General features: G+C 40.1%; 1 protein-coding gene and 2 long non-coding RNA genes across 54 annotated transcripts in view; 1 reads left to right on the plus strand and 2 right to left on the minus strand.

Moving 5' to 3' along the window:
• Positions 1–1,317, minus strand: part of RBM26 (RNA binding motif protein 26) — a 93,821-nt gene extending 92,504 nt beyond the window's left edge. For 40 of the 44 annotated variants that reach the window (XM_063697463.1, XM_055360384.2, XM_063697462.1 and 37 more), the window contains exon 1: positions 765–1,295. In XM_063697463.1, the coding sequence (XP_063553533.1) occupies positions 765–835 (71 nt within the window). In that variant the 5' untranslated portion in view covers positions 836–1,295. Of the gene's footprint in view, positions 1–764 lie in introns of all 44 variants that reach the window. The other 4 variants (XM_019039712.4, XM_063697461.1, XM_063697452.1 and 1 more) reach the window with 1 other exon arrangement.
• Positions 1,230–17,956, plus strand: LOC101148630 (uncharacterized). Of its 4 annotated transcripts, XR_008671044.2 has the most exons (7): positions 1,357–1,538; positions 7,734–7,959; positions 10,175–10,428; positions 10,938–11,060; positions 12,893–12,974; positions 15,770–15,825; positions 16,985–17,956. It is a non-coding gene; the product is annotated as an uncharacterized lncRNA (long non-coding RNA). The 4 variants fall into 4 exon arrangements; XR_008671045.2 differs by lacking the exon at positions 10,175–10,428 and having other exon boundaries at positions 1,230–1,363; XR_008671042.2 differs by lacking the exon at positions 10,175–10,428 and having other exon boundaries at positions 1,357–1,844.
• LOC109029428 (uncharacterized) overlaps positions 17,765–18,200 on the minus strand; it is a 57,875-nt gene continuing 57,439 nt past the window's right edge. For all 6 annotated transcript variants that reach the window (XR_008671047.2, XR_008671049.2, XR_008671046.2 and 3 more), the window contains one exon: positions 17,765–17,907. This is a non-coding gene — a long non-coding RNA (uncharacterized lncRNA). The remainder of the gene's footprint in view (positions 17,908–18,200) is intronic.

Raw genomic sequence — 18,200 nt, forward strand, 5'->3', positions numbered from 1 at the left:
TTTCCCCATTGCATTACTGTAAATCAACCAATTCTGATTAAGCACTTTGGTCCATGTCATATTTTGTATTAACAAGTCGTCAAAACACTCCTTAAATTTTCCAATCTAAGACTATTTCAGCACTCTAACCGCAGCCCCCAACACAAAATCTATCTATAGCATCCCACTTAAAACTGCTAAATATTCCATATGGATGAAGATTCAATTTTCTTCCTCCTCTCCAAGCTAACGAACGCGTAGGCGGGAAAGGGGAATTTTACTGGCCACCTCAGCACCTGTTACATCTTCAATCAGTGAAGAGAGGTGCAGATGAGCCAGACAGCACATGGGAGACGTGGCCTTGCTTTCAGGAATTATATTTAGGTGAAACGTGAGTGATTTAAGCTAGAACTGCCCGAATCCCCAAATTCTACTTCATTTAGAAAAACAAGGTAAAATAGTCTGTAGGAAGTAAAATACAGTCGGTTTCACTAAAATAAACCGATTTTGAGGCCCCCGGAAAATATTGCGGGTGGGGGTTGGAGTCGGTCTATATATAACGGGAAAACGAGAGCAGCTCAGCAATAAAATAAAGCTCGACTCAGGCTCTCGGGGGTATCCTGAACCTGGAAGCGAGGTGGACGAGGAGGAGAAGCCACAGAACCCTGGGACCTCCGTTCACCGCTTCGGCCTCCACCGCAGGCACTTGGGGAAACTGCACAGATCTCTGGGTCCGCCTATCTCCCACTGCCATCCCTGCAAAGACATATCCCCCGGATACTCACATGGGCTCGAGAGTCTTGCTGAGCCAGGACTTGAGTGCCTCGAAGTTTTCAATGATCATTTTAGAAACCATCCACAGCGGCCCTAAGGCCCGTCACACTCCTCCGCCCGCCCAGGTCGCGGCCGCTACAGCCGCCGCTGCCCCCGCCCCCTCCTCCGCGCGCCGCCCGCGTGGGCCGCGGTGGGAGGCGCCGGTGGCAGGTTCCCGCGGGCCCCGGTCGGCGAACAGCTCTGCAGGGACCGCCGCAGGCCACAAGTGCACGGGGTGCCAGGAGCTCCCCGTCCCCGGCCCCCGGCCCGGACTGAAACAGCAACGGTTTGCCCGGGCCCTCCCCCTTCCCTCTTCCCCAGCAAATCTACCCAGACCGGAAGCGCGACACGCGCTTAGTCCCGAGCCTTCTCTCAGCCTCGGGACCAGGTGCTTGTTGGCTACGTCGAAAAGGCAAAAGTAAAGAAAGCGAAGGCGAAGGGCAGCTCAATGGGAACGATTCAGGGGGTCTTCCCGGCTCCCAGCACCCCCAAGAAGATGGCTGCCGATAAATCTCGCGAGAATTGATGAAGTCTCGCGGTGGCTCCCGGAGCCTGCTGGGAGAGACGTAAGGTCGGCGGAGAATGCGCGGGTCGAGTGCTGTAGTTCGGTTTTTGCGTGTGTGCGTTGCTTGCGGCCTTTGTGCCTTTTTATTCTTTGCTTACCTTTATGATATAAAGACCTTATTTCTTACAAGGAGGAAAAGACCGCTGACTTCAGAAACAGCGGGAACCCCAGCTCGTCCCCGGTAAGACGGCCGTGGCCTGTCAGCTGGAACGGTCCTGCCGGATGGATCGCTCTTTGAGAGCGTACACTCCCGCGTGCGCGACACCAGGCGGCCCGTAGGTTCCAGGTGCCGAGCACGCTACCTCCTCAATTTACCTAAGTGCCCTACCAGTATCATATTCTGTGTATGCTGTGATGTGAACGAGGTTTGTAAACACAGGCTGGTCTAATGGAGCCCAATGAGACCACCAGAGGATTAGTGTCTTGTCCAACAGTACTCGATTTGCTGGTAGAGCCCTAATGACTCAGGGCTGCCCACAAGGGAAAGGTGAGAGAACCTTCACGTGTCTCAGGTAGTTTCCAGCCTGCACTTTCCCCCAGCTAAAGATAAGTTTTGTTATTTTTAAAATTCTCTTTATTTAGAGCAAATTCAGCCCTATCTCAGATCGGGAAATTATATAGTATCGAAAGAGAGAGTCTTCATATTAGCAACCCAAATAAATAAACTATTTTCCTGGGTGATCAAATAAGTTTGATTCCTGCTTGAGTTCTATTTAGATACTAGGTGGAATTTTACAAAGGGTCTGCGTTGCATGAACTGTAATGAAATGAAAATATTCACAATCTAAAGACATTTTCAGTAAGTAGATCAATAAAAGCTCTTTATGAGAGACACCGATAGGCTAAATTGTTCTTAGGAACTCTGAGTTTATAATTTGCTAGAGTGAAGTGTCTTTAAGGATTAGGTGGAAAGATTATGAACTACAAAGCAAGACATTTGTTTTAAAATACAGCATATAGAGTAGAATACAAATTAGAATCCAGCTACTGAATAACCAGGGTGTTGATTAAAGTGATTTAGCTAAGTGAAATAAACCAGACATGAAAGGACAAATATTATGATTCCACTTACATTAAGTACCTAGAGTAGTCAAAACTCCTAGAGACAGAAGGTGGAATGGTAGCAAGAGCAGGGGTGGAGAGGGTGCCCAGGAGAAGGGGAAATGAGGAGTTATATTTCAGTGGATAATAGAGTTTCAGTTTAGGATGATTTAGATTCTGGAGATGAGTGGTGGTGTGTGGGTTGCACAATATGAATGTCCTTAATGCAGTGGACCATATACTTAATGAAAACGGTAGGTTTTATATGTATTTTACAATAAAAATTGTTTATAAGTTTAATACTGCCGAAAGTTAAAATTATATTTGTTTAGTCTGTTTGTTGTAGCCTTGCCACAGGCTGACGCCACCAATATTTTCAGCCTTATCACCAGCTATTCCATTACTCTGGCTCTCCACTTCAGCCTTCCAAAGCTTCTATCAAATACTGTATACCCCAGATAAACTGATTTGCTTACCCTCCCTTTCTCCAAACATTTGTTCACTTTATTTTCCACAGAGAACGCTTCTACTTCTTTCCCTGACTGCTCAAACTTTGCCCATCCATCTCTCATACCACTGTCACTGTCTTATTTAAAGTCTTTTATTCTTCCTAAATAATAGCAAAAGCCTTTTAATATCTTTGCCTTTTATGCTGACCTCCATCTCAGTTCATCTTCAGTTGCCCTCATCATCATTGCCTTTAATAGCAGTAATTCTAAAATTTGGATCTAATCATGTCACTTTCTTGCTTAAAATCTTCAACTTCCACATTATCTTTAGAATAAAACACATTATTTAACATCCTATAAAGGGACTTTCATAAATCAGACACCTTCCTTTTTGCCTAGAAACTCCTTTCAGTCTTTGCTCCAGCCATCCTAAACTATTTTGAGTTCCTTAAAATAAGTTGTTCCATGAAAAGGCCCTTTATGCAAAGTGCCCCCCAAACATCAAAGGAGAAATCAAATGAACAAAGCAGACAAATCCAGTTTGGTCAGTAAAGAGTGTTTTGTTGGGGGTAACTTACAGACAGAAGCATGGTCTTCAGTGGCAGCAAGACAGGTAGATCTCTGCCCTTTTACTCCCCAGACCAGTACTTACATGCCATAAGGAAAGGGTGTACGTACTCTATAGAGACATTTAAAGGCAACCCTCCAGACAGGCAAGAATGCTGTATGCATCATAGCCTGTAATTTGTGTGATAACATCAGGGTTGCTTTGTTGTTAAACTAAGTACAGTAAATAAAGTAATAATCACAGGGCTGGGGTTAATCAGAAGGCAACATGACAAATTAGCATTCAAGAGGGAGTAAACGTATGTCTCCACAGAAGTGTGTCCTCTCACTAAATTGAGCCATTGCAAAATGTGTTTCTCTACCTTTCATTTGATAGATTCCTACTTAAGCATCAAAATGCAGTGCATACAGCATCGCCTTTGGAAATCAATCTTTGACCTCCCTTCTGTAAAGCAAGAGTCCCTCTGAGATTTTCTGGCATCAGCCTGTGATTGCTTCTTTTATAGCACTCATAGCTTTATTTTTGCAAGTATGTGATTATCTGTTCTTTAGTGGATTATATAGCTTTGAATCCCCCGCTTCAAGAACAGCCGCTAATATATACAGCCAATCCTTATTCACGGTGGTTCTGTAAAAAAGCCACAAATGCTGAATTAGTGAATATGGAACCATTGCTCCTAGGAGAAATGCAGGATTAGGTTCCTTCAAGCCTCTTATTAAATGTTTGTCAACCAGCCCATAAATACCTTGTTTTATGTGTGTTTCTTTTTAAAGGCACCTTATGTAGGAAAAAAAAATTTTTTTAAGGCACCTTATTTAATATAGTTGATTCATTAACATTGAACTCATAGCCAGTGGCACTATAACTCATGCTTACCTGGCGTATGTATTTTCTCTTTAAAAAGAAAGAAGAGCCTTCTGGCACTTAGGGACCCAGATAGCCTCATCACTACACTTGGGGGGCATTTTAAACAGTGAAATCACAAAAAGGTCAAAAATGCAACAAATGTGGCCCTAAATAGACCATGAAAAGGACACTTGTTTCCAGTGTGAGAGCTAAAACAGGAAGGCAGAGCATCCCCTTGTTTCACCAAAGCTGGGAACATGTGCATCAGGTGACTCAAATTTTTTTGCCTCTGTTCATGTCGACAAATGACTGCAAAAGCATTCCAAGTATTGATTTGGGCATTGCAAATAAATTTTAGCAAGTAGGCAAACTCACAAATACAGAATCTGTAAGTAATAAGGATTAGCTATATTTTTTGAATGACCAAAGGAAGCCGTACCACTTCCATGAAACGTTTCCTGGCCACTGTGGCTGATAGCAATATCTTCCTCCTCTAAATTTATGGTACAGTGCTTATTATCACTTCACAGTTAGTCATTTTTGCTTCCTAGAATGCTTCTCTTCCTTAACCATTAACATTTATCCTTCATTTATCCCTGCTTCATCTTCTTTGGCCCTGCCTTCAAAGGCGACAATTAGCTGATGTAATCATCAATTCTACTAAGAGAAGACTAAACAGCTGCTGTGGACTACTTTCTCTATTCAGTAACATGTACATTTTGGAATGTCCAGTATTAGGTTGCCTGCTTAACGTTTTCCAATACACCATGTTCTTTCAAGGCCATGTGACTTTATTAGCACTGTTCCTTTTGCCAGAATGATTTTCCTTATTGCTCAAATGTCAGTACCTCAATGATACCCTGGACAAAGGTCTAGCTCCCTACCTGTAGAACAGGAGTTAAAACATTTACTGGGAAGAGATTGTGAGGACAGATAAAAATAAAACATTTTATTTAGTTTTCTCATTTTTCTCGGCCTTATGAGCTCTTTTAAGGACTGGACTCAAGTTTATTTCTCCTTCTATGTCCTGCACTTAACTGAGTGTCTGAAACTCAAAAAATGTTTATTGAAGACACATGCTTCGTTTTAAATAGGAAGGAAGCAGAGGCAGGAGAAAATATTTTAGATAGGCAAGAGAATGATATGCCCTCTAACAGATCTGTATTTCTTTATGGTTTATTACCATAAGTTGCCTTCATCTTTTAGCTGCACCGATCCCAGGAATATTCTCTATAGTGTGCTGAACTCCTCCTCAGGTTTTTCCAGCTCTCTCCTCTAGTTGAATACAGTCTTACTACTCTCAATAGTGCTTTTGAAGTCTTGTTTAAAAACAGTCTGCATTTCCGGATCAAAAAGAGATTCTGTATTTTCTTCTATTTCTTTTGCAGTCCATTACTCTACTTAGAATCACACTTAAGTCTTTATTCTCTCTGTAATACATCCCTGTTTGTGGTGTAAAGTGAGGATCTAGGCCATTTTTTTTTTCTATAAGTCTACTCACTCAGTTTATTCTTTCCTGTTGATTTTTTTTCTTTCTTTTTTTTTTTTTTTCCTGGGACAGAGTCTCACACCATCTCCAATGCTGGAGTGCAGTGGCGCAATCTTGGTTCACTGCAACCTCTGCCTCCCAGGTTCAAGCAGTTCTGCCTCAGCCTCCCAAGTAGCTGGAACTATAGGCATGCACCACCATGCCCATCTAATTAGAGAGGGCGTTTCACCATGTTGGCCATGCTATTCTTGAACTCCTGGCCTCAAGTGATCGGCCCGCCTCGGCCTCCTAAAGTGTTGGGATTACAGGCGTGAGCCACCGTGCCTACCTCCTTCCTGTTTGATTTTTGATGCCACTTCTATCTTTCTGTTTTCATTTCATTTGTGTTCTGCTTCTGACCTATTTTTCAATTGGTCAACTTGTCTGTGACTACTCCAGTACCATGTTGCTTTTATTTACTATTGTATTATAGAATATCTTAATATATAATAAGGTAAATCCCTCTTCTTTGCTCTTTTTCAAATTTAGCTTGGCTAAATATGAATCTTGGTCTGGCACAGTGGCTCACACCTATAACCCCAGCACTTTGGGAGGCCGAGGCAGGTGTATCACTTGAGGTCAGGAGTTCAAGACCGGCCTGGCCAACATGGTGAAACCCCATCTCTACTAAAAATACAAAAATTAGCCAGGTGTGTTGGCACACACCTGTAGTACCCAGCCCAGAGACTGAGGTGGGAGAATCGCTTGAACCTGGGAAGTGGAGTTGTCAGTGAGCCCAGATTGAGCCACTGTACTCCAGCCTTGGCGACAGAGTGAAACTACGTCTAAATAAATAAATACATAAATAAATCAATGTGAACCTTTAGTTTCCAAATACATAGAACAAGATTGTTGAACTTGTAAACAAAAAATTCTTCATCATTGAAGTTATGGATTAATTTGGATTGAATTGACATCCTACAGTGTATAGCAGTCACAGAGGTGTGCAGCTCAGATCTCCCTTCAAGAAAGGACTCACTGCCCAACTGCAAGGAGGATAGTTACCTGACAGCTTCCAGTTGTTAACTCTTTCTAGGTTCACCTCACCTTTCAAGTTGAAGTTACACTATTCTCAGGGCAAACCCTCTCCCCCATGCCCATCCGCAGCTCAAGACTGAGCAAGGGATAAGGACTGCTCGATATTGGGATGGCAGAAGTATTGTCAGACCTGCATGGTAATCTAATGGCTCTCCCACCCAATGCTGCTTCCCCCCTTTCCATTTCACAGGTGCTACTCTCCAGTAAACTTTTTGCACTTTCAACCCCGTCTCAGCATCCCTCCCCAGAGAACACCATAACACAAATTTAATCATCTGATTCATTCTATTTTTGTACATTTTAAAAATCGTAGTTAATAATAAAATTATAAGTATTATGAAAGAGGAAACTAAGAACCATTTTAGCAATTTAGACTGTAAAGGCTCAAGCATGGTTTCTCTAAGGATATGATATTTAAATGGTTAAGAAAAGTGAATAATGAGTAGAAGTCGAAACAAGAACATTCCAGCATACATAATAGCTTGTAGGATGTTCCTGAGGTAAAGAAGAGTCAGGATCTTAAGGACAGAGTGGTGGGAGGGTATCAAATTGGGGACATAGGGAATGGCTGTCAGTCAAGTTAGAGGTAAAAAAATTTCATGTTAAGATTTTGGAACTGGATTTTATTTAAAATAATGATGCGAAGCCATTGAAAGGTTTTTGGTGTGACAGGATAAATTTAAAATATGAACACACCAACGCATACTTCTTTTAAGAAAGAACCTGATTAAATTTGGGAATTTTAAAATAAAAACAGGAAGCATATCGTACTCTAATATAATAATTCAAGGGTTTTTATTTTCCTAGAAGATCAAGGTCATATTAATAAAGGGAATATAGTTTTCTTATCTGTGTTAAGACACTGATGACTTGCAAAGAAAAGTAACACTTTTGTGATATCCTTAGGTAATTCAAGAGGAAACGCTTGAGCAATTACTGATGTTGTAAACTGGGATCAGAAGACATACATGGTATCGTATCCCAGGCCAGGCACAGTGGCTCACACCTGTAATCCCAGCACTTTGGGAGGCTGAAGAAGGCAGATCACTTGAGGTCAGGAGTTCGAGACCAGCCTGGCTTACGTGGTGAAACCCATCTCTACTAAACATACAAAAATTAGCTGGACATGGTGGTGAGTTCCTATAATCCCAGCTACTTGGAAGGGAGGCTGAGGCAGGAGAATCACTTGAACCCAGGAGGCAGAGGTTGCAGTGAACCGAGATTGCGCCACTGTACTCCAGCCTGAGCAACAGGGCAATAGAGCGAGACTCCATCTCAAAAAAACAAAAAAAAACAAAAAAAAAACATACTATCATATCCCCCTAAATTGAACCAGAGCACTTCTGGCATAAAAAGCTTTTTTAAGGCCGAGCGCAGTGTCTCACGCCTGTAATCCCAGCACTTTGGGAGGCTGATGGGTGGATTACCTGAGGTCAGGAGTTTGAGACCAGCCTGGCCAACATGGCAAAACCATGTCTCTATTATAATACAAAAATTAGCCAAGCACAGTGGCACACACCTGTAATCCCAGCTACTTGGGAGGCCGAGGCAGGAGAATCACTTGAACACAGGAGGCGAAGGTTGCAGCAAGCCAAGATCACGTCACTGCACTCCAGCCTGGGAAACAGACTGAGACCCTGTCTCAAAAAAACAAAAAGCTTTTTTTGTTTTTTGTTTTTTATGTGTGTGTGATGGAGTCTCTCTGTGTCACCTAGGCTAGAGTGCGGTGGCATAATCTCAGCTCACTACAACCTCTGCCTCCTGGGCTCAAGTGATCCTCTTACCTCAGCCTCCTGAGTAACTGGGACCACAGGCACATGCCACCCACGCCTGGCTAATTTTCTTTTCGTATTTTTGGTAGACGGGGTTTCACCATGTTGCCCAGGCTGATCTCTTGAGCTCAAGTGATCTGCCTGCCTTGGCCTCTCAAAGTGCTGGGATTACAGGCATGAGTCACCACACCTAGCTAAAAAGCTTTGAGAGGCAGTCACCAACTCTTCAGTGGGCACTGTTTATACCCATGATTAATTATGACTCCATCTCCATAGGTGCTTTGGAACTGTTTATGGATATGGTTATGGTGGGTAATAACATTAAAAAGGTATATATACATATATCGCATGTTCATACGCACACACATGCAGACACTCACAAAGTCTCCCATACAAACTGTCAAATGAGGACGCGTAAGTGTCCTCAGAGGAAAAACATGTATGTAATATTATTAAAAATCATGTTAGTGAAATGATGTGATACCTGTGCTATCAAAATGATTTGAAATGGAATAAGGGGAGAGAGTAGAGTATCAGTGAAATAAGATTGGCCATGAGTTGATTGTGGTTGAAACTGGATGATGGGGATGGTTATAATTCTTTCAGCTCTTACATATTGAAATTTTCCATAATAAAAAACCTTTAAAAAAAATCCGTTAAGGCAGAGAGACCCAGAAAACAAAAAGATCTCTGGGAAGGCCTAACAGACTGGCTACAATGGAAGTTCCAGGAAAGCAGAGATTTTGCCTGTCTTTTCTGCAGATGTATCTCTTGTGCTTAGAGAAGTTGATAGCACATGGCAGGTTCTCTTGTTGAATGAATGAATTGGAGAATAAAACCCGTAACCTAGGTGACAGTCTGTCAGCTCAGACAGAGTCAAGAATCCTTGGGTTCACTCACCTGTCACTACAAATGGCATTTGTTAGTTATTATAAGAATAAATACTTAAAGAAAACCTCTTCAAGAGAAAGCAGATTCATAAACTTCCACCATGGATTTCATAAGTAGGTATATACATGCTTATATGCATATGATCCCACCTAGAAAGCTGCTATCATATCATTTCATTTCATTCCTTTTTTTTTCAACAAATATTTACTGTAGAGGTATCTCTGTCTTTCAAGCCAAAAATCAGGGGGAAAAAATCAGAAAAGAAATCTTATTTGCTTATTAATTGAAGTGTGGGAAGACACAGATAATCTTTTGAAGAAAATTCACCTTTACATATTGTTCTTAGTTCCTTAGTAGCCTTAGGACAAAACTGTTAAAAAGGTAATGATGTAGAACCTTAATTAGGGCTTTTGAAATTTGAAGCCATTTTTATTGGGGGCCAGAACCTAAGCCAGGAAAACAACCAATAACATTGCAATAACAAACATCAGGCATAATGAATGCCCTTAGGAGACACTCTCTAAAGTTTTAAAGCTGCACTATCCCATTCCTCCAGACAACAAAGAGAAAAAACAATCTACATCACCCACAAACAATAGTGCATAAGTTAGGAAGAGGCTAGGTTTGGCTGCAGTAATGAACAACAAGGGTTCATTTCTCTCAAACCCTGCATGTCCATTACAGGTTAGCTGCACCTCTACTCCACGTGGTCCTCCCTTCAGGTCCCAGGCTGATGGAGTAGCCTCTGTGTGTTTGGGATGTTGTCAGTCATAATGGTGGACACAAAAGAGATTATGACAAACCGTGTATTGTGTCCTACAATTTCTGCTCACAGAAGTGGACAACATCACTTCTTTCCACATTTCATTGACCAGAGCAAGTCATGTGACCAAGCCTGATTCAAAATAGGCTGGAGCAAGGAGGAGCAGCAAACATAAGTGAGTTTATAATATAATCTACCATACAGGGTAAACCAGAATTTAGGAATGAGCTCAAAGCCTGCATTTCATGTAACTGCCAAAGCTCACACAGGATTTGACCTTCCTTCCCAGAAGGAAGAGTTGACTCCCTTAACAGCATCGGCTGGACCAATTCCTAGCTGTGGAAGCAGCATCCATCACAAACTGTTTTCATAGCAAATGAATAGTAAACATAGGGGTAGAACAAACTACACTGCCACATACCATAGCCACTACCAATGTGTGGCTGTTAAGTTCTTGTGGCTATTTAGAATTGTGGTGTGCAGTAAGTATAAAGTGTGCATCAGATTTCAAAGCCTTAGAAAAAACGTGAACAATGTTTTTCACTTGTTAACAACAAGAAAGTAAAATATCTTAATTTTTACATTAATTGCACATTGAAAGAATATTTGGATATATTGGCCTATTAATATACTAAATAAAGTATATTAATAAAATTAATTTCACTTTTTTTTTTTTTTTTTTAGATGGAGTCTCGCTCTGTTGCCCAGGCTGGAGTGCAGTGGCGTGATCTCTGCTCACGGCAACATCTGCCTCCCAGGTTCAAGTGATTTCTCCTGTCTCAGCCTCCTGAGTAGCTGGGATTACAGGTGCCTGCCACCACACCTATCTAATTTTTTTGTATTTTTAGTAGAGACAGGGTTTCACCATGTTGGCCAGGCTAGTTTTGAACTCTTGTCCTTAAGTGATCTGCCCGCCTTGGCCTCTCAAAGTGCTAGGATTACAGGCATGAGCCACTGCGCCTGGCCCTCACCTTTTTATTATTATTTTTTATTTAAAAATGTGGCCCCTAGAAAACTTAAAATTACATATGCAGCTCACATATTTTTATTGGACAGTGCTTTCCTAAAATGTAAGAACTTTTTTCTCTCGTTATGTGAAATAAAGGAAAGAAATAAAGAGCTCAGTGTATTAATAGAGTAACTCTTAGTCCTCTTACTCTGTACTGCTTTGGTATGTTTTAGAATGCTTCATGAAACTACTGCTGAAAACATCATTGGCGTTTGTTCAGTTTGGGAAGCTCAGGTGTGGTAGGGCCCAGGGAAGGAAGAGCACCTGCAGGGAGACCAGCCAATACTGAGAGCAAAGTGGGGGCCACCACCCTTCCTTTTGTGAATTACTAAGTAAGAATAAACACTTACCAGCAGATGAATTACAGGATAGAGATGAACACTCACCAGCAGTGTGAGGCCCCATAGCTTCTCTGATCTCTCTCACCAGAGAATATTAAGAGGTATACCCATTCTAGTTCAAGAAGGAAAAGCCTTCTACAACTGGCTTACATGAGTAAGGGAAGGCTATAATTAGATTTGTATGGAGAATGTATGGGGCTGAGGTGGGGGTAGCCAAGAAAGATACAATGGGGAGTGGTAGAAGAAGGAAACAATTAGGAGAATATTATAATGGTCCATGTGAGATGTTGGAAGTTTGAACTAGAGTGTTAATGGTGTTGATCTTTTCAAAGTTGTTAAACAACTATTCAGCTCTATCATTTGAAGATCTGCTTTCAGCCACCATTCTTTCCTTTTCTCTTTATAGGCAAGCAAGAGTTGTTTGTACTCATTGTCCCAGGTTCCTCTCTTCCCATCACTCCAGTTCAGTATGAACTAGCTTCCGTCTCTATCATTTTACCAAAACACTTCTTGCCAAGGTTATCAGTGACTTGCTTTTCGCTGACATTGACCAAATGTAATATCCACATTTAGTCTTGTGTTATGATCAAATATAACATTTGACAACATTGTTCACATGTTTTTTTCTTGAAACACTTTTTTCCCTACTATTTTTATTGTATCACAATCTTCTTGGGTTTTTTCCCCCTGATTTTTCTGAATACTGTAATGTATCTTCCTTGAACTTCAACCACACTTCATATGGATGTGCCTTGGAATTCCTGTTGGTCTTTTTTCAGTCTAAACATGATCCCCAACCCATCTTATCTATTTTTACTACTTCAACTCCTATATCCATGCTGATGTTTCCCAAAGGTCATGACTTGGATGTCTTCTAGGCATCTCAAATCAGTCTCTAAAACTAAACTCATTATCTTCACTAACCAATTTTGCCCCTTTCCTGTGATATGTAACTCATAGAAAGCCACCATCATCCAATTGCTCAAGTCAAAAATCTAAGTATCATCCTTCTCCTTTTACCACTATCCAATTAATATCCCAATGAATATCTATTGAGTCTTCCTCCTAGGCATACCTAGAATCTACTCATTGTCATTCAACCCAGATGATACACTGCAGCCAAAGAAATCCATTAAAGCCCCCTCTAATCACGTAAACCCTTATTGGCTCCCCATATCCCAGGCTAAAGTACAAATTTATTAATTGTAATACTTAATTGAAATTAACTGTGTTTTATGGTATTAAGCACTGTTCTAAATGCTTTACATTTATTTATTCTCACAATTTAGCATTCCCAGTTTACAGCTGAGGAAATTAAGCTTCAAGTTGCCCAAGTTTATAGAATGAGTCAATGGCAGAGGTTGAACTCAGGTCAGTAATCAACACCACATCCTTAACCACATGCTTTCTTACATCTTTCATTAATTGACACCTGCCTAGCTCTTAAGCTTCTCCCATTCTCCACTTTTTACATTCTGCAATGGTGCCATACCATGTATCTGCAGTTCCCAGAACAGTACCGCATTATGCAATAGATGAACTGGTATATGCTGAATAAATCATCAACACAGAGGCATGAATATATTTTTAGAGTATTTATTATTTTTTAAATGATGAGAACATGTTCTCATCCCATGTTCTCATGGGAAAAATCAGAAAGACTTCCCTACATGTAGTTTTATAGTTAGCATTATTTTTATTTTGAATTTCAAGTGGGAGAGCACTATAATATTTTGGTGCATAGAGCCTGTAAATTCCTTAATCTATTTCTACAAACAAGCCATGGTGTCCGTCATTGTACTCTTTGCACAAAGAGCCCCTTCGGTTTAGAACATTTACCATGCCCAACCCTATCCTTCATCTAACTCCATGACTTACCTTAAAAGTCGCTTTCTCCGGGAAACCTTCCCTGACTGGGCTGAGTGTTCACAGTGTTTATCCCTGTTACAATTACATCACGTTGTATTGTTAAAAGATTAGGTTCCTTGAAGGCAAAAGCTTTTTTTACCCACTGTTTTATTCCCCAAATCTAACATAGAATAGATAATACATTTTTAAACCGTCATTTATCACTTTTTTCCTACATTATAATTACCATTTTTGAAATGTTGATTGACACTTGACTCTCAAGGTGCCATGAAGTGAAACATTAGTCCACAAGAAAGGCTGTTTTTTTTTTTAATGGGCTTTCTTTGATATTTGTAAATCTCCCATAGAAAGAGGAAAAGATAAAATGAAATAGTTTTAAAAAAAGAATTAACAGGATTTTGTTTTTTTTTTTTCTGAGGCGGAGTCTCGCTCTGTCGCCCAGGCTGGAGTGCAGTGGCGCCATCTCGGCTCACTACAAGCTCCGCCTCCTCGGTTCACGCCATTCTGCCTCAGCCTCCTGAGTAACTGGGACTATAGGCGCCCGCCACCACGACCGGCTAATTTTTTGTATTTTTAGTAGAGACGGGGTTTCACCGTGTTAGCCAGGATGCTCTCGATTTTCTGACCTCGTGATCCGCCCGCCTCGGCCTCCCAAAGTGCTGGGATTACAGGCGTGAGCCACCGCGCCCGGCCCAGGGTTTTTGTTTGTTTTGCATTTTAAGGAGCTAGAAAGGTAGAGGAGGCTAAACGCCATCTCCATCTCAGGGTTTTTGTTTGTTTTGCATTTTAAGGAGCTAGAAAGGTAGAGGAGGCTAAAAGCCATCTCTACTCATATTTCCAAACACCTGGTATTACAAGTAATGTCCTCTCTCACAGTTTGTTCACACTTCCCATATTCAGGGCTTTGAGTAGTGTCCTCCCACACTGATTCTGGATTTGTCCAAGTGATTTACTTTGCTAGTGAGATTAAGGTAAATATGATGAGATAAAAATAAATGTGATGCAAGAAACAACTTGAAAAGTGCTTGAATGCTGAGGCTGCCATATGATGAGGTCCCAGTAAGATCCAGCCTGACAACCACCAGGCATGTGAGTGAGACCATCCTAAACCAACCAACTTGCACAGCTAGTGCAAACCAAAAGAACTCCCCAGCAACTCACAGAATGGTGAGAAGTAATAAATGTTTTTAAGCCACTAAACTTGGGGTAGTGAACATTGATACAATGCCTAACAAACACACACTGAGGCTCATGACCTCTATTGACATATATTTTTCTTATAACATAGCTTGTAGTTCCATTCATTCAACCAATATCCGTAGTCGATTTACTTATATAAGAAGAAATTCTTTTTAAAAAAATGAAATTAAAGTAACTCATTGCATCAAAGGAAATGCTGAATAGGCTTCCAAGGCACCAGCAACCATAAAATCTCTAGGAATCAGAGCTGCCAAAACTTGTTCAGTCATGGACTTTTTCTATAGAATGCTCCTGCATTCAGCTGACTCAGTAACAATCACCCACCCTGGGTGTTGAGATACAGATTATCAAAATAGAGAATCTAATTGACTTTGCTTAAGTGTATGCCTATCACTGAGTAAGGAAGAGGGATTTATTACAAATAGAAGTTGGGAGATCACTTGGCATGCTAAAAGTTGTGACTCTAATAAAGATAATACTTTAATAAGAAGTAGATTCTAATTCTTTTTCTTCAATAAACTAATAACTTTTTGCATGTAATTTTCCAGAAGGTAGATATTAATTTATGAGATGGAGAGCTGTATGTTTGAAAGACAAATTCAAATCACAAACAAACATACAAGTACACAAAACACCAAAACAAACCTAGTGCAAATTATCATTATATAAGACTTTCTGGAGGCTGAAAAACAATAATGATCTTATAAGGTCTTATAAGGTCTTGTAAGGTCTTGTAATGATCTTGTAAGGTCTTATAAGATCTTATAAGGGTTTTTCCATCAATTTCAGATTCTTTAGATTCACACCGTGTTCTATTTCCTCTTGAGTTTCCCTAACCCCTACAGCCTCTACTCCCTTCTCCTTCTTGTGACCTCTTCTAATACTTAACTGACCAGCTACTTCTTTATATGAATTTTTTTTGCCAAGTAAGTTTTAATCTGTTTAAGATAAGAATTCAGTTTTTATTTTTTTGTATCCTTTTATACAAAAAAATATGATTTTTTATACGATTAGTATTTTATTCAATAACTGTTTAAAAGTATAGAAACTGAATAGGAATTTAAGAATAACCTAATTCAGTATCTTCATATTTACAGATGACAAAATTGGGGTCTGGACGTGTGCAAGGACTTTTCCAAAGTCAGCTGGAAAGGTAATAGAAGACACAAGTTACCTGCTCTAAGATCCAGGGCCGGATTCAATTCAGGCTTTGTTAATTAACAGAATGTGATAGCTATTTAATTCAGGCTTTGTTAATTGACAGTGCAATAGCTATTTAATTAGAAGTAGACTGAAATAAAATGCTAAAATAAAAAAGCTAACCACAAAATAGTGATATTAAATCACATTATTATTTATGCATTAGTTCATTTCCTCAATATTTGGACTACAAATATATGAATATATCAACAAAAAATGTAAAATGGAATGTCTCTAATAAAGGATACAAATAATAGATACAAACGGCCTTGGACATTTTGGTAATTATGATTTGATAGGTATGAGAGGCAAAATGCACAAGGCTGTTGGTCCTCCTCCTTTTTTTAGTATATTTTGCCATTAATTTAAAGTTAGGAGAAAGTTTTAAAAGGTTTATAGATGGCCCAAAGGCATGAATACGAGAAATGTTGGCCTTTATTTGTGCTTTTTCATGAAAAATACTTAAACCGAAAAGGAAAGAAATTATTACATGAGATTTGTTGTTCTTTCATTTTCTCAAATAATGGATGTCTTTAAAACCTTTTCACCTAATTTTAGTGACTTTGTTTTTTTTTTGGCAATAATATAAGATTACTGTCTCGTGTGTGTGTGTATATATAAAATACAGAAGATTCTTGAAAAATGGCAACTTAGCCATAACTCCCTTTCCCTCTCTTCCATCTCTAAGACATTTGCCTCCCTTGAGCCAAATCCTTGCCAAGGCCTATAGGAAGGTAGGAGAAGGTGGGACCTTGACCTGTGTTGGGGACTCTGCTATGGGAAGTAGGTTCACGACTTGCTCCCCCATGGACTAAGCAAACAAATGAAGAACAGTGGTATTGGTGGCTTCTGAACCTCTTAATCCTGAATAGTTTGGTTTTCACAGATCTCTGGGAAGACACCCTCCCTTCAACAAAGTTGGTATAGCACCATATGAGAGAGTCTTAGATTTCATTGACTCCCAAAAGTCCAAGAAGTTTAATGGGGATAATGAGTCTTCCCTGCTTATATTAGTTATCTGTTGCCATCTAATAAATTACTCCAAACCTTAGGGGCTTACTTAAAGCAACAAACGTTCATTACATCACAGTTTCTGTGTGTTATGATTGCAGGAGCTGCTTAGCTGAGAGGTTCTGGCTCCAAAGTCTCCTGTGAAGTTGCAGTCAAGATGTCTGCTGGGACCCCAGTCATTTGAAGCCCTGTCTGGGGCAGGAGAATCTAGGTCCAAAATGGCCATTGCAGGAGTCCTTATCCACACCATGTGGGGCCTCTTCATAGATGTTCAAGTGTCCTCATGGCATGGCCACTGGCTTTCCCCAAAGTAAGCAGTCCAAAAGAGGGTAAGACAGAGCCCACACTGTCTTTTATGAATTAGCCTTGGAAGTCTAACACGGTTACTTCCACCACATTCATTAGTCGTTAGGTACAGCTCACATTCATGGGGAGGAAAATCAGGGCCTGTCTTTAGATAGGAGATGTATCAAAGAATTTGTGGACATATTTTAAAATCACAGCACTACTCTTGATGTACTAAGTCAGTGACTCCCCCAGGAGTCTCACAGAGAATTGACTCCTTGCCCACCTATACTACCTTTGTGGGTAGAGACTCCAGTAGTGTGCTGGTTAATGTTCAACCAGTGGCTTTCTAGAAAACAAAATGTATGGATACATATATATGTTCTAAGTTTTACTGATACGAAGAATGTGTAGCACAGAATTTATAAATAATAAAATATAAAGTATTATTTATTGTAAATTCCATAAAACCTGTTGTTTTTCACAAAAGGTTTTAGTTTATTTTTCCCAAATGCTTGTATCGGTAACATTTTCTGTATTACTTTTTTATGTCCAGACAATCAACAAAACTGAAAAAGCCCAGCCTTGTAGCATTTGCCAGTTATTGTGTAAATGTCCCCACCATGGTGGATTTCAGGTTACCACTATGATATCACAGAATGCAGAATTGGAAGGAGATTCACAGCAGCACCCCATTATACTATATTTTCACCATACAGATGCAGTCGATGTAAATTACCTGAGGAGCATAAATAATAATAAAATGAAGTTAAATAATTCGGAAATGATTTTGAAAATTGTGTTGGTTTTTAATGTAAGTTTATATGTCAGCTTTAATAAGATCTGTCTTTAACAACTAGCTTGAAGAATTCTTGAAAAATTAATAATCAGCTCTCATAGGCTAGTGACAACTGGCTTCCGTGCACCCCTGACTAGAAACACCTTTGCTTTCCACCACATGTGGAATTCCCAGTATTTCAACAATCAGAATTGAGCTTATGAGCCAACCAAGAAAAATAACATCTTATATAA

The sequence above is a fragment of the Gorilla gorilla genome, chromosome 14 (assembly GCF_029281585.2).
Source record: "Gorilla gorilla gorilla isolate KB3781 chromosome 14, NHGRI_mGorGor1-v2.1_pri, whole genome shotgun sequence".
NCBI classification, from domain to species: domain Eukaryota; kingdom Metazoa; phylum Chordata; class Mammalia; order Primates; family Hominidae; genus Gorilla; species Gorilla gorilla.